At 37.3% G+C, this 26,376-nt stretch overlaps 1 protein-coding gene across 4 annotated transcripts in view; it reads left to right on the forward strand.

Annotated features, from left to right (window-relative positions):
- The window catches only part of astn2 (astrotactin 2), a 391,785-nt gene extending 365,842 nt beyond the window's left edge, over positions 1 to 25,943 (forward strand). For all 4 annotated transcript variants that reach the window (XM_088355421.1, XM_088355422.1, XM_088355423.1 and 1 more), the window contains 4 exons: positions 2,056 to 2,197; positions 17,630 to 17,730; positions 18,152 to 18,335; positions 23,043 to 25,943. In XM_088355421.1, coding sequence (XP_088211547.1) covers positions 2,056 to 2,197; positions 17,630 to 17,730; positions 18,152 to 18,335; positions 23,043 to 23,286 — 671 coding nt within the window. In that variant the 3' untranslated portion in view covers positions 23,287 to 25,943. The remainder of the gene's footprint in view (positions 1 to 2,055; positions 2,198 to 17,629; positions 17,731 to 18,151; positions 18,336 to 23,042) is intronic.
- The last annotated feature ends 433 nt before the right edge of the window (positions 25,944 to 26,376 follow it).

Genomic DNA, 26,376 nt, shown 5'->3' on the forward strand with positions numbered 1-26,376 from the left:
TTTCTAAAAATGCCATTGTAAATATGAGAAGCATCCATTGTGGAAAAAACTATTTAATGCATTGTTTTGTGCTTTAATAGATACAATGAAGCAAATTGTGAAGAAACAAGTACAAGGCCTGTTTTCTTTCTTTTTTATGCCTTTTAGGAACACTGTTTAGGTTATTGTGTATTGTATTAGCTTTGCAATAGGCTGGCAACAAGTTCAGGGTGTCCCCTGCCCACTGCCAGAAGACCCTAGTGAGGATATTTGTTGCCAAAAATTGATGGATGGATGGATATATATTAGTATTGGTTTATAAAATCATGTAATTATGTACATCGTACACCATTTGTGAGGACATCTTGTCTAGTGGGGTATATATATATATATATATATATATATATATATATATATATATATATATATATATATATATATATATATATATATATCTCATCTCATCTCATTAGCTGCACCGCTTATCCTCAGTAGGGTCTGTTAAACAGAAGAGTGTAAGAGTGTGTCCTGAACTGAGTGACACGACCGCTTTCTTTTGTCCTGTTTCATCTGGAGGGATGAAAGCATGACCAACTTGGGTGCCAAGGTGCTTAACTTGTTTAGGTGTTTTGGCATTTGGGTTGGCCATGGTCCAAAACATTTTGTATGTGTTTTTTGCTACTTTTTCCCTTTTTTATTTTCTTTGTTTTTGTATGTGTTTGTCTTGCTGTCGGTCACCCCTCTCGAGGGATATGACCAGGGTAGATAGATAGATAGATAGATAGATAGATAGATAGATAGATAGATAGATAGATAGATAGATAGATAGATAGATAGATAGATAGATAGATAGATAGATAGATAGATAGATAGATAGATAGATAGATAGATAGATAGATAGATAGATAGATAGATAGATAGATAGATAGATAGATAGATAGATAGATAGATAGATAGATAGATAGATAGATAGATAGAATTATGCAAAAAATACATGCAACAAGAAAGCAATTCTTGGATGGCTCGACATAATGTTAGTTTGCTAATACTATAGTTAGTATTATTATTTTGGGCTAAGGTGTGAGCCTTATCAGGATCTTTGGTCTTTTTATCCCCTTCTGGCATGATTCAAGAGAATTGCGTGTCTCACTTTTTATCTTCAGACACTGGGCACTGTAATACATAACTTAGAGCATTTATTAGTGATATTTATAAAATAAAGTCAAATGTCTGAAAATTTGAAAAGACCAAAAAGGCACATCAGAAACAACATTAACACTGAATAAAGTTAACCATTTAATATATTTTTCATTTTATATTTCCATGATGACAGGTGAGCCACTCTCTCAGCTGCCTCTCCTGACAGCATGTCACTGGTTATTTATTTATTTTTTCATTTTTTCATTTATTCATTCATTTATTTATGTATTTATTTATGTAATTATTTATTTATTTATTTATTTATTTATTTATTTATTTATTTATTTATTTATTTATTTATTTATTCATATATAGTTGTACATGACCTAAACGGGATGATGATAAACATAATGGATGCATTTTTTTCTCGGAAACTACAATGGTATGGAGCAGCAAAAAAAGGAATAAAATGCGATAAAATAAACAAATTGTAGCATTTCAGCCAACAAAGCAGAACAGGAACGCATTCTAGGAAATCATTTTGTATATTCACATCAATTCCCCACAGAAAGGTCAAATCTCTCTTTCATGGACTTCTCGCCTAACTTTTCGGCCTTCCAGCCAGATTTTTCGTGTATTTACAAGTTGGCGCTCATATTATAAACTTCGACTAAGCAGGCCTTTCCTTGTGTGTAGAAATGGTTGGAAATCGAACCTTTTCAGCGCTTTTTTCGAGTGTTTTTATAGCTCCCACCTTTCCATCTTATCCACGAGCTCTGGAAAATAGCTGTGTGGGACTCCGCAAGAAAAAAAAGAAAAATCTTGCCTGGATGACAAAAATACAGGATATAGTATTTTCAGTACAGCTCAACAATTGTATTATTTTTTTTCTTTTGGTATCTTTATTTCATTTTCCTAATTTTATGTCCCAACCAGGAGAAGTCCTGAGCCTGTTGGATGACCTCTTCTCAGGTTTGGGTTCATCCTGTGTCGTGCCCGGCAAAAGGAGCGGCGAACACCCCCACACAATTCTTTATTCTGTCGTTTTCAAGTGCCTGGAGCCCGACAGTCTTTACAAGTAAGTTGGATCTTCTGTTATTTTTGGGCTGGTTTAAGAAAAAAAAAAAAAAGAATAACTTTGTGTTTGTGAATTCTGTTTTTTTGGGGGTAGTTGATCGTCAGGCTATTTTTGGGTTATTTTTTTTGAATTTTTGGAGTATGGTACATACCTGCAGTGTGTTTATTTTTATTGATTAACAAACATGAAGTAAAAGACTTAAAGAAAACAAAAATAACATTAAGATGGATGGGCACTGGTATCAAGGTTCTTGTAGACTGACCCAGGTTGTAAATACATCGTACAATGACGTTTAAAAGCAACATTGTGTAAAAATAAGTATGATATAGTAATCTTTCACGTAAACAAGCAGGTTATTTCTTTATAGTTCTGTGTGATAGTTTGAAATGGTGATGGCTCGGGAAAGAAATTGCTTCTGAGCACGTTATTCCTTGTTTTAAAGGATCTGTTTAGTCTGCCAGAAGGAAGCAGGTTAAAGAGGTGGTGGCCAGGGTGAGAATTTGCTGGCTCTGCTTCAGCAGTTAGGCCAACAATGTTGTTTAGACTAGGGAGATAGGTGCCGATTATTTTCTGGGATGTGCTGATGACCCTCTGCAAGGTTCTCCTGTCTGTTTTTGCGCACCCGGTATCTCATACCGTAATGCCGTACGGTAGCGTGCTCTTCACTGTGGCTCTGTAGAAAGATACCAGCAGGTTTGGTGCTGTGCCAGGTTGTTTTTCCTGAGCACTCTCAGAAAAAGGAGCCGCTGCTGTGCCCAGAATGTATATTATAACATTTGTTTCCAGCTTCAAAACATTAAGAGCATCCAAACGATTATTTATTTTAAAGAACTGTATGGAGAATTGACTGCAACATGGTTTAAAATCCAGAAAAATTATAAAAATGAGAAAGCACTGACATTTTGCACTCAAAAAATGTACAGCAAACATCTTCAGAAATTTTTGGCAGCTTTCAAGTTTGCCAAAACAAACATCTGAAGCAGATCAGAGCAAAGTTGAACCGCTTCAGACCGACTCACCTCTCTACCTTCAGCGTCAGAATAAATGGATGGCTTGAAGTGTCTCTTATCACTGTCTGAGCACTAATTCATCCAGGCTAGCCGTAAACTCCAAAATCAACAACCATGCTCAGCATCGTACTGTGAACTGCACCAGATATTAAACCAAGAACAGACATTCTGAGCTTTGTGGTAATATTTAATATTCTGCAATGATGTGATGGGGTGGCAGTGATATAAGAATCCGCTATGTACTCACTGAACGCCAAGATTCCAAGACGTTCACCTCGGAGAGTTCTTCTTTGACTGGAGTCAAGTGTGATTAACCATGAGACTGTCTGGAAACTCATACGGAGTGAACTGAGCTTTTTGCCAAATGAGATTGGGATGAGATTGGCTTAACTTAGATGGATGGATGGATGGATGGATGGATGGATGGATGGATGGATGGATAGATAGATAGATAGATAGATAGATAGATAGATAGATAGAGAGAGAGAGAGAGAGAGAGAGAGAGAGAGAGAGAGAGAGAGAGAGATAGATAGATAGATAGATAGATAGATAGATAGATAGATAGATAGATAGATAGATAGATAGATAGATAGATAGATAGATAGATAGATAGATAGATAGATAGATAGATAGATAGATAGATAGATAGATAGATAGATAGATAGATGGGTAGATGGGTAGATAGATAGATAGATAGATAGATAGATAGATAGATAGATAGATAGATAGATAGATAGATAGATAGATAGATAGATAGATAGATAGATAGATAGATAGATAGATAGATAGATAGATAGATAGATAGATAGATAGATAGATAGATAGATAGATAGATAGATAGATAGATAGATAGATAGATAGATATTATGCAAAAACATTAACTATTTTCTCACATTTTGTATGTTTTAGAATTAGGAATCACTGTAAAGGATAAGTGAAGCGTCAACTGTGAACCGCGATACATATATGTATTTTCAAATCTAAAAAAAACAAAACAATATAAACATCTTCACAATCTCCTTTCTCCTGACTTATTTCCAAACAAGACAGCCAGCTCATGCTCTTCAGACATTGTATGTTTTAGTAGCAGAGCCCACATGTTTTTGTGGCTGTCAGTTCTAGCATTGCTTTGATTGGTTGGTGGCCTTGATCTCATTTCAGAAGTTCATCTTTGCCCATCAACCACAACAAGACAGGTCCATTTTTCAAAAGACATGTACAAGTGTGAATTGTTCAAACATGATAACAAAGCTATCTGACTTAGTAAGGAAATAAATTGTTCAAATCAAAGCTTTATTTCACATTACAGTTGATAACTTTGCTTCACAATCAAGACTCTCCCAGAACTTTTATCAGCAGATACCATTTTTTGGGTAACATCTGTTGGGTTAGGCCTGTTACATTAACTTGCAAAAAAAGGCTAATTTCAAACTGGGCCGGTTATCTTTGTTTATGCATTCTTCACAGCGTTGTTAAAGACTGATAAGGGCCAAATTTACGTGGAAATTACGTCTGAGGGCACATATGTTTTGCAGCTAAACACACTTGAATAGAGAAGCCAGATAAAACCTCCGGCAGGCATTCTCTAGCAATGGAGACGTCGGACTCCTGGAAGAAAAGCACCCACTTCTGACAAACGGAACAATACAGTCGTGATACTGTTGAAGTCATTTAATTCATTGACCTATCTTTTCTTTTTTAATATATTATAAATATATCGATAAGGATTTCCCATTAATTCTCATTTTATGCAATGGTACTCTGGTTGTTGTAAATGCTTAGTTTGTGCACCAAATCAAATAAGAAAAAGTAAATAAGATATTCCCCCTATCGCCTGGCCCCAAAAAAGTTTTTTACTTTTGACATTAGTTTTATATTGTATTTTCTTTTTGCTATGTTTAAAACAGTTCCTTTTGTAAAATCTCAAAACAAAAGAGACAAAATTTGGTTTTAAAAATATTTTATACAAAATGAAGTATTTTTTTCTTCATTTACTACATTTTAAAGTATTTTAATTCTAAAAAAAACTCCATTGTATTATTTTTCATTTTTTACTATTTTTTTAAATAATTTTACTCATTAAAAGATTCTATTTATCCACCCTGGTCATATCCCTCGAGAGGGGTGATCGACAGCAAGACAAACACATACACATTAACAAAGAAAATAAAAAAGGGAAAAAAAATAGCATAAACAAACACAAACACTTTTGGACCATGGCCAACCCAAATGCCCAAACACCCAAACAAGTTAAGCATCTCGGCACCCAAGTTGGTCTTGCTTCCGTCCCTCCAGATGAAAGAGGACATGAGAAAGAAGCCATGTCACTCGGGTCAGGGTGACACAACACACTCTTCTGTTCAGCCCAACAGTTTTCACTGGTTTACCCCTGCCGCATCATACAGGTGCCCTGCCCATCCCTTAGAATGTGTTCAAACTTTCAACTATCCTTTCACAACACCTCTCCACTCATTTCTATCACCAACAATCACCAAAATATATCATATAAAAATCCTATTTTGATTTTACATGTATTTATATTGAGTAAAAGAAAAGAAAATTAAACCTTGAAATAAGCACTGTGATCTAATTTGGTAGATTACAAATCAGGTTTCTAGGTTTCAGGTTTTGATGAACTATAAAAAAAGAATAATGATAATTTTGATATAGGATTTTATTTTTAGACATTTTTCATTATTTGGGGTGGGAAAAGAAGCTGACTGACACTGTTACATTATTAACTTAAGAAGCTTTTGTTTTAATCATGTTGCGCTGATACCATCTAGGGGCAAGAAAAATGCTTATCCACATCTCTCATGTTGCGCTAAAGGCAAATACAATACGTTCAACATTTTTTTCGCTGTTATTTTTACAGTACTTTACATTAATGTAATTCGAAGACAGTAAATAGAAATAAAAGAAGTGGCACAGATATCAAGAGTCACAAACTGTTGGGCATGTAAAAATTAGAAGGCTATCACCACATACATATACACTCATTTCCAAAAGTCAACTATTGCTAATTGTGTCCAATTTAGAACACAAAACTCCCGATGCCTCCAGTCCAAAAAACTCACTACGTGCCCCGCGGTTTATTATTTCACAAGTCACAACTTATTCATTCCCCAAAATGTGTCATCGAAGGATGTTTTTCTATCCGCAGTTTGTTTTTGTTTTTTAACTGTGCACATTTCTGGACAGTGTCCTCATGTTCTACAAACTGTCCAACTATTCCCTGATTACTCCTCAGCTGCTTCTAATTGTCTCCGAAAGTCAGTCTGCAGACCAAACAGTCCATTTGTTGGAATTCCTTCACCACCACATCCATCTTGTTCCTAACCTTTGCGAACCACCTTTTATTCCCCCACCCAATGACTGTACCCCCCTCTCTGTGAATGATTTTCAACGGAAATAACTGTTATGGAAATGAGTGAACATTATACATTTGAAGAAACTCCGCCAAGCTTTTTTGTACCAGTTGTTGCACAACCCACATCTCCAAAAAAGGTCAAGTTCTTAAATGACCTGTAAAACCTTTCCAAAGAATGATTCATGACTATTTAGGGAATAGGGTTTATTATATGTTGTCCACTCTCTCTTTCTCTACTCGGCAGTACATCAACTCTCTTGTGTTTTCATTTCCTTATTTCCCCTCTTTCTTCTCTTTCCAGTGTCTTCCCCGCCGTCCAAAATGTAATAGGCCAACGGCCATGTGGAACCATTGTTGAGAAAGTTAGCAGGTATTGCCTGTGGATTGCAGCATAGAGTTTGATTTTGCTGTTTGATTGCCAGAACAGTTAAAATAGTCATAGGAAATTAACAAACGGCGATGGCCTGATACATTTTTGGCTGTTTCAAGACATGTTTGGTGTTATTTTGGGCTGTGACGCTGCTGCTGATCTAGAAGATTTGAGGATTTCCAAACAGTCAGGTATTCTAAGCTGCCACAAATCTTGCGGGGGTGATGGACAATTCTACGGATTGATTTGCAGGCTGTCTCGACTGATGCATGTCCAAACTGCTGACGTAATGGAAAAGGCGTCCTCTTCGTTCCCCGGCTTCCATCCGTGAGCCAAAAATACTTCCCTAATTGATCCTAGCTTGCTTGCTGTCGCTTTCAGGTTGTCCTGTCATCTCATGTACAGACATTGTTTGACTGTGTCATTAGATTACGAGGGGAACTGCTCACTTTAACGTCAACGTAGTTTGTTTGCACTCTAATCTGACTTTTGTGTTCCTCGACTCTTGCTGAGCTTTTACTTTACCATGAAATGAGGTTCTTATGACAGTTTTTTTACCGTTACTGTGGGTACCAATTGTCGTGACTCTCTGGTCCAGACCTATTTTTGGTGTTAGAGTTCATGTTTGAATTGGATTTGGGTTTGGTTATTGATAGGCTATACCTCAAGTTAATCAAGTTAAAAGTATACAAAGGTGAAAGAAAACTTGTTACTAATTAAATGGCCATCCACATATTGCTTGTCAAGTCAATTCCCATTTATTTGTGTAGCTCTTAATCACAAACAGTCTAAAAGTTTTGCGCTCCAGTCCAAGAGTCCAACTTAACAAAGCAGATTTTAAAGCGCTGTACCAGATATGAAGTGAAAGTGAAGGCGAGCATTCTGCCAGCGTGGGCGTATGGATGACATTTTTGTAGTAGCTAAAGCAAGAAAAAGCCAGGTAACTTACTCGTGCCAAAAAACTGCACGCACCTTAGAGTATAATGTCACATGAACCTGGTTTATCCGGCTTGGAAACTGCAAATAATTCAGATCCTGATTCTCTAACTTTTGACCCAGGTAGCTTGAACTCTCCCTGTATAGCACTTTTATAAACTGTACCCGTTTGAGGACAGGCCTTCGGTCTGACCTGAAGTACCTTTTAAGTAGCCAGTTCCCCTTTCAAGTTTGCATGAGGCCTGAACTCTTAGGGGCGGAGGTTTGTAGATCTCCAGTTTACAGACTTTTGGTCTCTAAGGTTAGGATAAATCCTAATAGCGATTGGTGCAATCAGTAAGGATGACACTGCATCAATAGTAAGACAACCTGTATGCGTTTGGTGAAAACTCACTACCAAAGAAATTTCAGAAACTGTAATTGGTTGGGGAGACACCTTCGGACTGACACTGAGTACCTCCCTAGCCGACAGGTCCTCTTAAACCCTAGAGAACCCCAGAACCCTTTTCTTCTTTGGAAAATTATGACCAGCGGGTTCTCCTGGGTTAAATATGAATGGGGCCCGGATACTTTGGGATCAAAATGAGCAGAGCTCCAGTGTGCCGACCCTGTAAGAGGCTTTACCATCGCTCCTCAGAGTAGGAATCTCCTGGTGTTCAGAGTTCAGAGTCTACAGACTTTCTTCGGGTAAACCCTAAAAGAGATTAGGCAACTAGTAGGGATGGTACCACATGGATGGTAAAACAACCCTGTTTGTGTTTTGTTAATTGAATCACAATAAAAGTTTATAGGGACCAAAAGTGCCTACTTAGTATTGTGTCAGTGTGTGATTTTAGTATTAAACATGTGGGGTCTCACAAAGGACCCAAGTGTTTGCAGTGGCATCCTGAGGTCATGTCAATCCACCGACGTATACCTGTGGGGTCTGACAGGTCAGCGGGGACCCAAAAGTGTTGCGCCAGACGAGCTGCCTCTTAAAATTGCGTGTTAAACGACTTTGCTCTTTTTCAAGGACACTTTTGGCACTAAAAAGCAGCCCGTTTTGTAGGGGAGCTTGTTAAATGGAGGACAAAGGCCAAGTCCGTGGTTAAGGGGGAAATGGCTGCCTTGCGCTGGGGGTCAAGGTAAGGCTTCGTTTAGTCGCCCGTGATTACAGTATGTTTACGTCTATGTAATATACTCCTTGAAAGAAATGAAGGAGGGGGCAAAAAATCTGGAGCAAGTCGAGGCTGGGTGGCCACAGAAGTTTTTGTGCGTCTTGCCAATTTTCATACTTGATGTTTGACGTTCTCGTGGCAGGCCAGACCACATTTTGGCTTCTTTGAGCTCCCAGGCGATCTTTATCATCATCGGACACCCTGTTTACCCGACCCCCTGCGCACTCCCTCCATCGCGTCTGAAGAATGAAACCCAAACTGGCAGCCACGAAAAGTTCCTCTCCGGCGATACGCCAACGAAGCTCAAAAATGTTTCCCCTCCATTTCCACATAATAAGTTAACGTCTTTGCACAATGAGCAGTTATCCCGCGCTTGTCTCACAACCAGCAAACAAAAACATCTACATGGTCGAGTCCCCGGAGAGGTTTAAAGCCCTGGCAGAAACTATTTTATAACTGCACATAACAACCTTGTAATTGCCGTTCGTGTAGACTGAAGCCAACTTTTAAAACGCAGCTATGAAGTGTTGGCAAACACTTCATGCGGGTTTTTGTTTTTTTGATAAAATGTCGTTGAAAAGAAAAGGCCCCTGTTTTAGGTTTGCATGAGCGGCAGCGTATGTGTGGCCAGTACATGTACATAAATTACTCTAATTGTGCATTCGACTGGCAAATATGAATTACACACAAGGGACGTCTTTACCATAATTGAAAAGTTTTTATGTTGAAAAAAAGACCATTAGTGGTCGATTATTAAAGGGCACTAAAATGTTACAAATTCGGGAGGCTTTTTTGTGTATAATTATTCAGTAAGTTAAGTCAATGTCAACCAAGTAAACCGTTAGTGTATCTGTAAACTTTTGACCGTAAAAAGCTTATTTCTACGCAACCTTTATTTCAAGTGATAATGTAGTACAGACACTGCCCAACTTACGAACGAGATAGGTTCCAGACAATCGTTCGTAAGTTGATTTTGTTTGTAAGTTGTTTCAGTGCTTTATTTTTTATGTTTAAGGTTTATGTAAGTATGTTTAAAGCTTGTATAAGTAACTTGTATTGTTTTGAAACTTAAAAATAAACGTTTAATACAATAATATGCTCTATAACGTTACAACCAGCTCGGTGGGCTTGGGGGTATGGCGCCCGCCCCGAGACTGGTGGGTTGTGGTTCAAGCCTCGGCTGAGTCATAGCTATATATATATATATATATATATATATATATATATATATATATATATATATATATATATATATATATATATATATATATATATATATGTAATAACGTTACAAAGCAGGCTGAATGATTAAGCATAGTACTGAAAAACAAAGCCACACATTAGATGTTAACATTCTGTGGTCTGTGAAGCCTTTTTAGACACCTTGTGATTAAGGGTGTCACAAATAAACATAACTTGACTATAATGATAAATAAAGGTAAATTTAACTTACTATTGGAAAAGTTAGGCAACTTCCTCCTCTGTGGTGAAAAGTGGAGGGAAAAAAAGTGATCATACCATTTTCTCAACCACATCAAGCTTTCTTATTCCACTTTCATTCCAAAAGAAACGGCTCGCCTCTTCTTTACACTTTACACCAACCATATTGAATGAATGCATTAGAAATTAAGCAATAAAAATGTCAAAGTTGTTAATGTGCTAGAAATACAGTACAGTGTGTTTACACACAAACTAGGAAGTAGAAGCCGTATTTCTTCTTCGGAGTGAATGCTGAGTGACCTCTCACAGCTCCACGCGTCGGAAAGAAGCACTACAGCACTGTCCTCTTCTCTAAAAAAGGTGCATGCAATACAAAATCTAACTTACAGCAATGTACTGGACCAGGACAACTTGCTAAGATATTTTTCCACATCCGGAAAAAAAAGTTCATATATACGGTTTTGCGTAAGTCGAGAAGTTATAATTATGGGACCGTCTGTATATAGTAATGCATTAATTTGTCCAAATTAAAAATTAAAGGAAGAAGCGGCTTTTCTTCGTCCACGTTTTTCTTTTATATCAGTGTCGTGAGTAGGTCAAAAACATTTTTAGTACACATTATTCCAGCCACAAATGTGATACAAGACCTTGGCTGTCGGATTCTTGAGTGTTCAGTCAAAGTGTCTGACCATTACTTTTATACAATGAGGGCAGTCTAAATGCTGAGCGAAAATAAAACCAAGAGTAAGCTACAGTGGGAATTTCCCAAACAAAAGTTTGTCCAAACTGGTTCTAATAGTAACTAATATGACGATCCCAAGCAACAAACGACAACAAAATAGAACACAACTGAAACAATGGAAAAGCCTTACAAATGCAACTGGATAAATAAAAAAAGTTATTGATCATGACGAGTCAAGTCAAGTCACATTTATTTTTGTAGCACTTAATCACAAGATGTCTCAAAGGACTGCACAAGTTACAATTAAACCATCCACCGATCTTCCAATTCCAAACCTCAGCATGAGGAAAAAAAAAATATTGAGAAGGGCCCTCACGAGTGGTAATCCCCCTTCCAGGATGACCAGGGTGCAATAGATTTAGCATTGGGAAACAGCACACAAAACACAGTTAACATCAAGAAAAGAAATAAATGGGTAATATGTTGAAATGTGTCCGGAAAGTGCAAGACAGCAACAATGCCTCAAGCTTGTAAAATAATCCAAAAAGTCCATGACAGCAACGACGCAGCTTCCCATTTCTGCCAGCTGGTCAATGCAGGCGTTGACATGCTTCAGGTCCAGATGCTGGTCCGCTGACTCATCTCGAATCGTCCTTCTCCTTTGTATCACCACCAGCCAGGAAGTCGGAAAAAGACGGAAAGAAAAGTATGAGGTGGGCATCAATCATAAGCTATTGAATAGAAGTGGGTCCTAAGTCTAGATTTAAAAACTTCCACTAAGGTTGCAGATCTTTTTGTCGGAGGCAGATGGAGAACGCTCTCGAAGCTGCAGACTTACTCTTGGTTCTTGGAGTCACAAGTGGACCGTCATTCATGAAGCAAAGGCTCCGTGCAGGAACATAACTATAAAGTTAAAGAAGTTATAAATGACTGAAAAAAAAGCAAATGACAAAATCATACAAGTATAGTTATAAAGTAATCCCTTTTTTATCGCGGTTAATGGGGACCAGGACCCCCCACGAATTGTGAAATTCTGTGAGGCAGCGCTGCACCTTCATGAAAGACCTCAAGGGTCAATCTTACCTCGAGATGATGTCTTTACCGACTGGGAGTATACAGCTAACAAAATAACAACTTTAGACAAAGGACACAAAAATGCTGTTGATTGAATGGTCTTTATTGTCATTATCTAAAAGTAGAACAAAATTGAAGGACATCTCCTTTCAGTGCAAGAAAGCAATTTAAAGAGAGGCTGTCTAGCTGCATGCTAGCATCATGTTACATCGAATTGAACCAGGTCCCCATGATGATTAAAATACAACTGTCCCAAATGTAGTGGTTTCCTCCAAGTTGTAGCGCTAGGTCATCCGTTTCATGGGGAACTGATCTGTTGTTGGTAACTACAGGTTTGTCAGTGGTGGCTTGTGATGGTTGTTTTTTAGCTCAGCCGTGACAGTAGGCCAGACCTGCAGCGTTGCATTTACATTCTCTCCTGACGCCCCTCAGCCGTTTCTCAGACCTGATGGTAGTCTACGGAGCACCTGATCTATCTATCTATCTATCTATCTATCTATCTATCTATCTATCTATCTATCTATCTATCTATCTATCTATCTATCTATCTATCTATCTATCTATCTATCTATCTATCTATCTATCTATCTATCTATCTATCTATCTATCTATCTATCTATCTATCTATCTATCTATCTATCTATCTATCTATCTATCTATCTATCTATCTATCTATCTATCTGTCTGTCTGTCTGTCTGTCTGTCTGTCTGTCTGTCTGTCTATCTACCCACCTACCCACCTACCCACCTACCCACCTACCCACCTACCCACCTACCCACCTACCCTGGTCATATCCCTCGAGAGGGGTGACCGACAGCAAGATAAACACATACACAATAAACAAAGGAAATAAAAAAATTGAAAAATAGCAAAAAACACACACACATTTTTTGGGGGGCCATGACCAACGCAAATGCCCAAACACCCAAACAAGTTAAGCACCTCGGCACCCTAGTCGGTCATGCTTTCGTCCCTCCAGATGAAACGGAACACAAGAAAGCTCCAGTGTCATTGGGTCAGGGTGACACAACACTTCTGTTCAACAGCAGAGCCCGACAGCTTTCACGGGTTTACCTCTGCCGCATCATACAGGTGCCCTGCCCATCCCTTAGAACGCGTCCAAACATCCCACTATACTTTTAAATCTATAGTCAATGTGACTATAATAAAACTCAACTTGTTTATAGAGATCTGTTAAAACAACCACTGCTAAAGATGAGTGCTTTAATTAAACTGCCTTTTTTGCTACCAAATCTCGTGCAAAACCCCATTGTGAGGTTGTTGGGGGAATGCCACTTCCGCAAGATGAGATAAAGTATGCTAGCAATGCCCAAAAAGGTCACGTTACAAAACAAACAGGCTTGACTTGGACCTTGCCTCAATGCACAGGATTTACAACACAGCAAATGTGTTTCAGAAGAAATGCAATCCAAATATTGTATTGGTATGTGCGCATGAGGCAGGGTTAATGCTTGGAATTTGTGTTCGGTTGTTCCGTCTCGTTGTGTTTATGCGGGCGTCTGAATTGTTTTGGCGATTGTTTAAAGAAAAGCTAATTGAATAAAAATGTTGAAACGTTTTTTTCTTATGAATTAATTTGCAGTTTTATATCATTCGCTGCTGTGCTTAGCAATGTTTTCCCATGATTGTTTTCGACACCAAATAAACTGTAACAGACAAATTTATTTTTCAAGTGGTTGCCTAATATGTTTACACAACAGTACAGGATATGTTATTTGTTCTATGTCAATCATTTTAGTTTTGTGAAGAAAGTACTCTTTTTATCACTTTCTTATTCTCTATCTTAATCCCTCTTTTACTTTTTCTTTATTTTCATCATCTTATTCGTTTCCTTCTTCTTGATGTCCTTTTCCTCCTTTTCTTTCTTCTCTTTCCTTGTCTTCTCAGTTTTCTTCTTCTTCCTTTTCGTCTCCTTCCTTCTTCTTAGTCTTCTTTTTCCTCTTACCCTTCTTACCCATATTTTGGTTTTCATCCCTTTCTGTACTCCTTTTCACTGTCTTCTCATTCTTTTTCTTTTTGGCTTTCTTCTCTCTACTTTTCTTGTTTCCATACTTCTTTATCTTCTTAGTATTCCTTCTTCTGCTCCTTCCTTCTTAGGTGCCTTCTTGTTTGTTTCACCCTTTTCTTCATTTGTTTTGTCTAAACCTTCTCTCTTCCTTATTTTCATCTTGTTCTCATTCTTCTCTTTCTTTTACTTCTTCCTCTCCTTCCTCCGAATTTTCCCATTCCTTATTTTTCTTCTTACTATTTTCCTTTTTCTCGCTCATCTTTTCTCTTTTTTTCCTTTTCCCCCTTTTTTTTCTCATTGTCCTTCTTCTCATTAAATTCCCTAATGACCTTTCTTCTTCTTTCATCTCCTTTTCTCCTTCTTCTTTTTTCGTTCTTCTGACTGTTCTCCGTTCCTCTGCTCCTTCTTCTTTTTCTTCTTTGCCTCCTGCTTTCCCTCTATTTCGTTTTCTTCTTTTTCTTTATCATGTTGTTCTTCCTTTACTTCTTCTTATTCATGTTATTCGTCTTGTACCCCAAATGTTAATCTTCTTGTTGTATTCCTTCTCATATTTCTCCTTCTTGAGCTTGTCCTCTTTCTTTGCCTTAATCTCCTTTATTCTCTTTTCCCTTCTTATTACTCATATTTTCTCTTCTACTTCCTTCTGCTCTTTCACCTTACTCTTCTTCTTCCTTTTCTTGTAATCATTCTTCAACAATTTTTCATTTTAATCTTTTATCCTCATCCTTTTCTTTCATTGTTTTTTCTTCTCACCTTTTTCCTCTCTGCCCTTCTCTTTCTTCCTTTTCTCTTCTACCTTCCTCTTTTCTCAGTTTTTCTCTTCTTATACTTCCTTCTGCTCCTTTACCTTACTTTTCTTCTCTTTCTTCTTCCTTTTTATTTTACCCTCTTTCCTCTTCTTCTTTTTGACCTTCTTTTCCCACCTTCTTCTTCTCCTGTACTTCACTGTGTTTTTCCACCATAAAGTCAGCTTGCTCACAATCTCGATACTATTTTTAAATGATTAAAAATATATTATTATTATTATTAATTGTTGACGGATAAACACCTTTAAGTTACCTTGTTTTACAAAAATACCCCACTGTTTAAGTGGTTGGGAAATTAATAAATAAGGCATGGGTGTGTATCAATACAAAGTTTACGTAATTATTTTATATATTATTTTATATATGGTGTCCCTGATCCAGTTGTGCATTTTGATGATTTTTCACATTAGGTTTTTGTGTATTTTGTTTCCCCCCAATGGAATGTTTTTTGCACACGGGTGATTTTTCAGTAACCATTGAACCACAAGCATCAGTGCAACGGTCCTAAAAATTTGGGATACCCGGCTCGGGCAGCCGCGGAATAAACCAGCAGACGTTCTGTAACACTTTCCATGGGAGGATCTGTGCAGGTGCTTTCAGTAATACCGGCTGTCGGAGTATGCGGCCAGACTGTGGTTTGGCATCGCCGTACTTGGATATAAGATATTACGAGGTGACACAGGTGCGACAATACAAACAGAAACTTCAAAGAGTTGTGGTCTTTTTTCCTGCATAAAATCCCGATATAGCTAAACAACTATGAATACAATACATTGACATTTTTATTTTCTTCTTATAGTGGTTTGGAGTAAAGATAACCACAAAGATTCTCCATGGTTTTGCTAGAAAACATTCGTTTTTCCCTGCCACTTGGAAAGCTGTCTTTGATTTTTTTTCTCCCCCTTTTATTCAAACACAGTGGCACACCTCGACATTTGCAAAAGGCCATTTAAAGTTGAGAAGTGCTATGCGTCTGATCCCTCGACCATTTTCCCTTTTTTTATTTTCACTGAGCTCTCCCATAAAATGTATTGGTTGACATTTTCAGAGGCATAAACTTTGGCCTGTCGGAGTTCGGAAGGGGAAAAGTCAGAAGGACTGTTACTCGTGAAGATTATTAACCGTGTGGATTATTATTTTGAGTTAGACTTTCACCGTTTTTAGTTTTCGAGGAGCTGTGATCCACAAATGGACATATGTGTCCAAAATGTAAGGTACCTAAAAGACTTTTGGCGCTGATGGATTATCGACTGATGATTGACAGTGGAAAGACGTTACAAATGATACATTTTTGGCAGATAGGAGATGTTTTTTTTTAAACCAGTGTTTCTCACCCATGGGACACAATATCAGTGGGTCGAGGGCCTTTGCCCTGGTAAAGTTATGCTAAGAAGAAGTGTTTTCAAAGGGCTGCACAGACCACAGATTATTGTAAACCTCACACTATTATTAAACATCCCTTGATCTAAAACCTACAAGAAGAAAACAACAGAGGCTCAATCATACAGTAGAAGGTGATAGTGCCCTGCTCGATCTCTTCTTCCTGTTCAGTCAATTGGCGCCATCCCAACTGTGCTTTAGAGAAGGACCACATCTAATTTTATTGTGATTTTGTTTGTTTTATTACCCTTATGCTCATATTAATGGGTGATAAGAACGTTTGTATTTCCTTTAATTCAATCACTTTGAGAAGTGAATTTTGCTTTTGGTTTTATTTTTTGCTTTATTTGTGTCGCAGCTCATCATCGGGGTGGAATGGTATGTCCTCGGACCACTGTTTAAAATAAATAGTTTCACCAGGTTAGCAATAAACTATGTTACCATCTAACTGATAAAAAACATTTATTTATGTGATATTTCATACAAAAGTGAAATATTAGATCATTCTAAAGACGTTTATGTGCGTTATTTATGTGCCACTACCAGCTAGTAGCAATATTGTTAGCAAATATAAAACATTGTTATCTACTAGATTCAATTGGACAAAAAAAGCATGATGCAGAAAATGACCCAGACTGAAATAAGGGGGATTTCTGTCAACTGACAAAAAACAAAAAAACAAAAATTGCAATAAATGCAGACCGGAATAAGATCTATGGACACTTGACTTTCAGGATAAAAACAAGACACAAGGTCTATGCATGATTTTGGTCGGATTCTGTCTCGTTCCTGTCCTTGAATCCAGCACGTAAACAAAATGGCCATTCCTGGGTATTTTCATGACCATTGTTTTTCCTCAAAAATATTAACATTACTGTGGCTTAAATCCTGATCAAGCAATAGCTTTTGTTATTGAATATTCCAAAGTAGAAAACAATTGTCGTGATTAACACAAAAAACAATTTAATTGATTAAAACTTGACAAATTAAATGAAGACTTGGAATAAAATGGTTGGATCTTAGTCAACCAAATTAAAATTGTAAGTTGATGACAACTTTTGAAAGTGCTACTGGAATTGGACTAAAATGGGACAACATTTTAGATATCCGACAAAAAACATATCATAGCTATTTATTTTTAAAATGTTTTTGAGTGTATTCCATACTTATTTTCCAGGTTCACTCTCAATGCAGTGGACAGCCGAGGCAGTCACTCGGACCCCAGCTACGTCTCCATTCGCACGTCCTGCCCCATGGTGGACGATACCCGAGCCGAAGGTAGGGAGGTTTTTGCCCCATACCACTTTTTCTTGCCTCACTAATCAAAAATGAGGAAAAACAGCACCTAAAAACTCAGATAATACAATCAAGCAATGATCTCGTTTCTCAAATGCCGGGTGGTTTTCTTTTTCTTCTTTCCGTAATTTCTGCCGATAAATCACCCCATAGTTGGTCTGCTGGCTGTGAAGGAAGCACATCTGAAGGACATAAACTAACAAACTTGTTTTCCCCATCACGACACTAACTCAAATGACTTTTAGTGTTGAGTTGAACTCAGGGAAAAAAGGAAAACACCAACGCCGTTATCCCAACCTCAAAAATTTGGAGTAGTTGACCGTGATTTCTCAAAACAAACGAACCCCGCCGGCCATTTTAGATGCAAGTGTATCTCTTGAACGTTTTCTCTCATTTTTCCAAGAAATCGCAGACAAGGTGTACAACTTGTACAATGGCTACACAAGTGGAAAGGAACAGCAGCTGGCGTACAACACCTTGATGGAAATCCCGCCTCCGATGCTCTACCGGGTGCAGCATCATTACAATTCCCTCTACGATAAGTTTGGTGACTTTGTGTGGCGCAGCGAGGACGAGCTGGGCCCCAGGTGAGTTCTCCGGTCGGGACATTTTTTTGATGTTTTGTCCATTTTATGCAATTCAAAGTAAACCCTTGTAATCTGTTCTGAAATAATCTTGATCTTTGATTGGTTATGGCCATGCAATTTAGTAGGGGAGCGATTTGCTTGCTCTCTTTATTGTACAGTGGCTTGCAAAACTTTGAACTTCATACCTGTCAACCTCCACGGCTCCATGCCCTTACAAACTGTCGTATTTTCCGTTACAAAATACAAAACAATCTTACACCATATTTTTTTTTAAACATGTTTATTCATGTAGTTTGACATGTTATATTGTACATGTGTTTCGTTATATCATGTATATTGTTAATTAACATTTCGTTGTGAGATCCTGAGTTGCTCGACATGAATGAGGTTTACTATAAAAAAAGTTCAAAAATTAAGTAGCTTGGATGTTCACTGTAGAAGGAAAAAATACATGCAAGTATAATTAAGTAGAATAATACATTTTCTTATTCAAATTATGAAATCGTTTTCTGTATTAAATTATTGTTGGTAATATACTGAAAGGGATAACCACAAACCTGTCTTTTTTTAATTTTCTCATTTTATACTTCCTTTTTTTCTTAACTTCTTTATAAAACTAATAAAAATAATAATTCGTAATTTAATGCATCAAAGCAAGTGAGCCGTTTGAGAGCCAGCTCTCTTTGATGAGTTGAGCCGAAAAAGCCGGTTCTCTAAAAAAAAGACGGACTTCCTTTCATTGCATCAAACCACTCGCTTCGTTTGCAACGGAAAAAAAAAAACATACCGAGGTAAAGACTTCCGCGGCGAACTCGTTGGACTTGATTGATTTGCCGTTTCGTGAAAGTCGGTGTGTAGCAGATGGTACCCATGATTGACAAATTTACGTTTTTCCGTACATATTTTTTCATACGTCGTACACGTCTTAAAATGCATAATAAACGTACTTTGTAGGGGAAAACCGTACAGGTTGACAGGTATGGAAGTTTGTGACTACAAAAATAAAGATATGAAACTGTAATTTCTTGTGAAGATTCGACAATAAATGGGACACAATCATGAAGTGGAACACACTTTAATGGATATTTTAAAAAATTTTAACAAATAAAAAACAAAAAGTGTGCAAAACTATTGAGTTAATACTTTGTAGAGCTACCTGTATTCTTGATAATTGCAAGCTTCGTTTACAGAGTTATCGTATTTGTGCTTCTACCTTTAGCATTGCTGCACGCCCTGGACCCAAAACAAATTAATACAGGACAAAAATACGCCGAATAAATTTTTTTAAAAAGCGCACAAAAATAAATATACGGGGATGTAGTTCAATCAATAGCATATCTGTAGTTTCATAATGCTGTTATGCAAACCAATAGCAGAACAGCCTTTTACATGACCAATAGCATACAGGCATGTTAGAAACCTAACTCGTCATACGCATAAACACCACAATATTTTAATTTTATATGTCTTTGGACACTTGAAATTATTTGGTGTTGATGGCGAAGCGCCAACATTTTTTTTGCTGGACACCCGGGTTCTACTGTATATATCGCTGCTGTGAATAACATCGAAACTCCATTCCTTGAGGAGAGGGAGAGGATGAAAAAACATTATTAATAAATGTAGAAATGTATAGCCTTATCTAATTCTTGTCCTACCACAACCCTATTTTTTGCTTACAAATTGGTATCTAGGTATGTTGATTATATCAGGGTCTCCCCTGGATGAGCACACTTTGGATTATTTAGTGCTTGATGTTGGTAGCTTTGCGGCCTCTTGGGGTGTTTGTATAGCCCGAATCACCAGGAGTCTCAAAGTGCTGCACAGACCACTGACTGTTTTAATCTGAAGGCTATTAATACACCATCCCCTGATCTAAAACCTACATGAGGGCAAGGAAAAACTCAAAACCTCAGCATGAGAAAAATGTATCAACCATGAGAAGGGACCGCACATGAGGTAATCCCCATTTCCAAGATGACTAGGCTGAAATAGATGTTGCATTAACAAATAATAAAAATAAAAATAAAATTGAAAATAATTAATAAAAAGTAAAATAAGAAAGGATGACAGGTAAAATAAAAAATATCTATATATTGGTGTTGCGGGATTTACAAAGTTTACAGAAATATTTACAGTTAATCATTTGTTTAACAGCCATTAACATTTTTCATTTAAGTTTAATATTCTAGTTGTTAACTAAAGCAAAATGAGCGTCCGCAGCAAATTCCTCCAATGTAAGCAACAGAATTCTTTATGTTAGCAAGAATCAGGTCAATGTCTTCCAGGATAACTCCAAAGCATGCTCAATTTCTGTTTAAGTGCCAAATAAAACTGACCGGACAAATCAAAGGTGAATAAGCACTCAACTAAGCAACTATGATTCTTGGAGTGTCTCGACTTACACATGGGTTTTTTTTAACTGTCATATTTTAGCCACTTTTCCCAAAAACATCCATTCAAAAGTATTCCCATTCAATTTCATCACAGGAGGGTGGAACCTGACACCCATTGGAAGATTTTTGGGGGTTCGTTTCAGTTAGTTTAGCGTCATAAATGTTTAATTTGTCTCCAGTTCACACGCCGGCAGGTCTCTCTTGATGATGTGTTGGGTATTCTGTTGTGTCATATGCAAGAATTTCAGAGTGGGGAAATGAGAAAATGTTTCCCCCGTTTTCAGCAAATAAGTGAAAAGGATGTCTGTACTCCTTTTGCCTAACTAAAGACAGATGTTGATGCTCAGCAGACGCTGCTTTTCAAAACAAACGGAATTTCCCGCCCCCCTTCTCCGTGTGTGTTTTCCTCATTTTCAGAATCCCCACCAGCTTAACAACCTTGAATTGAAACCCGACTGTAGGTGTGTTGGGTTGTTTTTCTGCACCGCAAGCCTCTTTCCTCTGTTGGGCTTCTGTGTCGTAAACAGAAGCGGACTGCGGATTTGGATTCTCCCTTTCACCCGTTTCCAGGCAGCTGCCCCTGGTGGGGCGTTCAAATGCACGCTTATTTGAGGATTTGACACAAAACAACGCATTAGGTTGGCGGGCAATTGCCCCGGTTCAGAATCGGACACCCCAAAACAGAGGTCTGCAAGCTACATATGGCCCATTTTGTCCGTATTTTTGGGTCCAAAATAAAATTAGGGCTAATAAAACCTACTATGTGATGTTCCAATTTTTGTGTTTGCGAAGCCGAAGCGAAGCAACGGGTTAGTTGTCCGGCCCAAAGTATACAGTGTAATGAGAAAGTATTTGCCCTTTTACTGAATTCCCTGTTTTTGCATCTTTATCACTTACAAAGATTTGAGATTATCATACCAATTTTAATATCACACAGAGACAAACCAAGGAAATCAAGCATTCCGTTTTGAAATGTTGATTCCGTTCATTATGGAACAAAAAAAAATGAAAACCTATCCGTCCCTATTAAAAAAAGTAATTGCCCCCTGAACCTTTTAGTGAGTTGGGCCGCCTTGGCAGCGATAGCAGAAATCAAACATTTACGATAATTGGGTATGAGTCTTTCACAACGCTGTGAAGGAATTTTGGCCCACTTTTCTTTGCTGAATTGTTTCAAATCTGCCGTGTTGGAGGGCTTTCTAGCATGAACTGCCTGTTTACGGTCAAATCACAGCATCTCAATTGGATTTGAATCCAGACTTTGACCTGGCCATTCCAGAAACCTTCATCTTGTGTATTTTGAGCCATTCAGAGGTGGACTTGCTGGTGTGTTTCGGATCGGTGTCCTGCTGTATAATCTGAGAGCACTTAAGTTTGAAAGCACAAACTGATGGCTGGACATTCTCCTTCAGTATTTTCTGATAAACACCAAAAATCATTTTTCTGTCAAAGAAAAGAACCTGCAAAACTTCAGAGGAACTGTAGGCTTTGCTAGCCTCAATTAAGGTCATTGGTCATGACTCCACTTTAAGAAGCCACTGGCCGAAAATGCTATCCATGGAAGAGTTCCCAGGCCAAAGCCACTGCTGTCACAAAAGAACGCAAAGAATTGTCTCACATTTGGCATAAAGCAACTTGATTATCCTCAAGACCTTTGGAAAAACATTCTGTGTACTGATGAGTCAAAATTTAACTTCTTGGAAAGTGTACAGCCAGTAACCGGTGATGTAAACAGTGCATAACATTTGAATAAATAACATGATACTAACAGTAAAGCATGGTTGTCGCAGTGTGATGGCCTGGGCTGCTTTGCTATCACAGGATTATGACAACTTGCTGTGGTTGATGGAATAGTAAATTCCAGCATTTACCAGAAAATCTTGAAAGTAAAAGTCCAGCCATCAGGTAATGCCCTTAAATTCAAGCGATCCTGGATCATACAGCAGGACATCGATCTGAAATACACCAGCAAGCCCACCCCTAAATAATTCAAACAACATAATGAAATTAAAGTTTTGGAGTGGCCAGATTTGAATACATTTGAGATGCTATGGTGTGACCTTAAACGATTGTGTTGCACATGTTGTCTATTCTTCAAAATTATTTAGCGTTATTTATCTATAAAACTATAGCCTGAACAATGGCAATATGTCAACATATTCTTGGGAGGGTATATGTTTTATCTATATACATCTTAAATACCGACATTCACGTGTCTAGAGCTGCTCGTATATAGAGGTATGAATTTGTGTTTGATAATATTTAACATGTCCTGTCCTTCTTTTCATTGTCATTCCCATGTCTGTAATAGAAAAGCCAACCTGATCCTCCGCCGAGTGGACAAAATCAGCCACTACTGCCGTTCCCTCTTGCGCAGTAGGCACATCCAGAGCCGCACCGACACCATGGCGTACGTCTACTGCCGCAGCGACGACGGTCGAACGCCTGCCAGCGGAGGCGAGTTGAGTGCCTCGTTGCACGAAGGCCGCACTGCCTGCACGGAAAAGCTCATTTCTGTACAGCGCAACACGTACAGCAACACCAAACTCCGGTGAGACACTGCAACAGGGACACACTGTCCTTTCCTGGACGTCACTGACTGATTTACCAGCTGACGTTGCCCCGTCGCAGGTGTCAGCGGAGAAATCCGCAAAAAAAAAGGGGGGCGGGTGGCCAAAATGTAAGACACAAAACCTGCAAATGGGAAGAACAAGCGACGTGAATATTGTAGATAGATGTGGATAGAAAGTGGAAGGTCACCCTCAGCCGATCAGCCAGTGGTCTGTTTAAATACGTTGAATGTAACATTGTAGTTGCTTTGTTCATGCTTTCAAAGTACGTGAAGCACTTAAAAAGAGGAGGAAAAAAGTCTAAACCTCAAAAGGTAGATTTACTGAAAAATCGTACCTTAAAAAAGGGAACTGTTAAAGCCATTGCATAGTTAATTCTGTAAGTTTTCCAGTCTTCTTCTTATTTCATACCCAAACCAAAACATAGATTCCCAACAAATTTTACCACGGAAATATTCCCTAAAATGTGAGATTGTTGGTAAAAGATATTTGTTTGGTGTATGGATCCTAGATTGTGTTATAATGTCATGGCTTTTGGTATAACCCTTCAAATTCAAAAAGTACTAACAACAAGGGCCCAAAGTGCCCTAGAAATCCCCCTTTGTGTCAGAACGTCTTTGCTAACCAAAACATCAGCCCTTAAAGAACACAATATAATTTATTGTTTTGAGCAATTCGGATGGATTGCTGAACATTTTACCTAAAAAAAAAAGCAAAAACGAGGGATGTGTATATTTAAGCATTCAAGTTTTAAGTTAAAGTTGTTTCAACTGTTGATTTAAAGCTTTAGGTTAAAACTGTTTTAACTAAGAGTTAAAGCTTTAAAGCTTAGTTAGCTCTAAATATGAAGCTGGTTTGAAGTGTAAACTGTGAAGTTTTACATCAAAACCTTTTTACCATTTGAGTTTAAGCTTTAAAGCTAGCTTAACTCTAAACTCAAAGGTGGTTTAAGATGTAGCATCAGAGTTAAAACTTTAAAGTTCTACATTAAAGCTTTCCTAACTCTCAGTTCACGTTTTGAAGCTGATTTATCTCAAAATGTAGAGCAGGTTTATTGTGTAAGCTCCGAGTTGAAGGTTTGTTCATTTAAGTTAGCATTGACTTTGATGCTGATTCAACTCAAAATTCAAAGCTTTTTGAAGTTGAGTTGAGGTAAAGGTTTAACAATTTAAGTTTAAGCACTTCTAAGTCTTTAGTTAAAGTTTTAACTCAAAATAGAAAGCTGTTTTTTTAAGTGTAAAGTTATAGTTGAAGCTTTAAGAAAATATGTTTTTCTTTTTTTGAGTTGCAGATTTTATTATATTTTTATTCAAAAATCAAAGCTGGTTTAAAGTGTAAAATCAAATAGGTAAAATCAGAGTTGAAGCTTGAATGGTTTAGGTTAAAGTACTTGTAACTTTTGATTTAGGGCTTCAACGCTAATTTACCTCGAAATATAACACTGTTTAAAATTTAAACTTGAAGTAAAGCTTTACACATTTTAAAATTTTTCTTTTAAGGTAAAACTTTGAGGATGATTTTACCCAAATTCCAAAGCTTTTTTAAGGGTAAAATAAGAGTTGAAGCACTTCTAACTCTTGGGTTGATTTCACTCAAATTTAAAGCTATTTTAAACAGTTAAATCAGAGTTAGAGCTTTAAGTCAAAACTTTACTTCTTGAGTCAAAGCTTTAAAGCAGATTGAACTCAAAACTCGAAGCTGGTTCAAAAGTGTAAACTCAGAGTTAAAGCTTTGGGTTAAAGCTCATTAAACTTAAGATAAAGCTCTGAAGCTGATTCAAGAGAGAATATGAAAATGGCTTACAGTATAAACTCACAGTTAACGCCCTGAAGCCTCTGGTAAAGGCTCTTCTAAATCATGAATTGAACATTGAAAGGTAGTTTAAAGTGGAAACTTAGAGTTAGTGCTTTAAAGCTTTGATCCACAGCATAAAAACACCTTAATCTTAAAATGGATCCCTCAGAATATTGTAGACTGACAGAAACAAATTTACTATGGAGCTATTCCTTTATTGTTTGATACGTTTTCTGAATTTACGGTGTGATAAAACTCAAAATAACAAGGTCAATAAATTTCAAACACTTACAATCAAATTCATGATTGATCATTTCAGTCGAAAGGGAAACAAATTATTTCAGTATATTGAGCCTGGTCTCAAAGTAATTCTGTGAGATGTTCTTCAAAGTTAATACCTTGAATTATTTAAACTCAATCACGAGAGCGCTATTTGCTTTGAATGTATTGTTTATAACGTTGTTTTGTCATCAGTAAAAGGATAATAGCCTTCTCATAAACTTTTTCATTAACATTTAACAATTTCCTGCAGCATTCACCAGAGCAGACGACAAGATTCTACCACCTTAGACAAAATATAATAAGCAGGAAAAATAAATGAAATTAAAAGCCGATATTTGTCCATCTTTTCACCTACATATGGTCTTTATTTCTTTTTACTGTATGTTAATTTTCTGTGATATAAAACTGTAAATTTAAATTATATTGCACATTGTACAATTGTAAAAAAAAAATGTATTATGTGGGTTGTCATTTTACTTTTGAAGAATGTGAACATTAAAAAAATGTACTTATAAAAGGTTTTGGTATTATTTAGTGTTGAAACATATATAAAGAGTAGACCCTCAGTATATGTTATTGATTTGTTCAAAGGTGGGGATCATAAGGTGAAATTGCCGTGTGGGGAGGTATAGAAACCTATGGTAATTAAGTAATGCGTTACAAACCCCAGGCAAAAAAAAAAAAAATTGTATAGCCATATTAAAAAATAGTAATGAAATATTATATAGTGAGTGCTACCTACTGTATACGTAATATGCATACATACATATACAAACATATAACAAATAAATTACATTTTATTTACCTGTAGTGTAACGTGACTTGAGCTGGTGCAGTCGAGTAAGTAGGTGGATTCAGCGGGGGGTAGGGATTGCAGATTAAAACCAATTTCAAAACGTTTACTTATAATGATTGCTATGCCCTTCAATACTTTATTGGTCCTGATTCTTGATAAATGTCTTGATCGACAAATGGGTATGGCCATAAACCTTAACGAAG

This window comes from Urocampus carinirostris, chromosome 16, assembly GCF_059441175.1.
Source record: "Urocampus carinirostris isolate Australia breed hairy pipefish chromosome 16, RoL_Ucar_1.0, whole genome shotgun sequence".
Taxonomy (NCBI): domain Eukaryota; kingdom Metazoa; phylum Chordata; class Actinopteri; order Syngnathiformes; family Syngnathidae; genus Urocampus; species Urocampus carinirostris.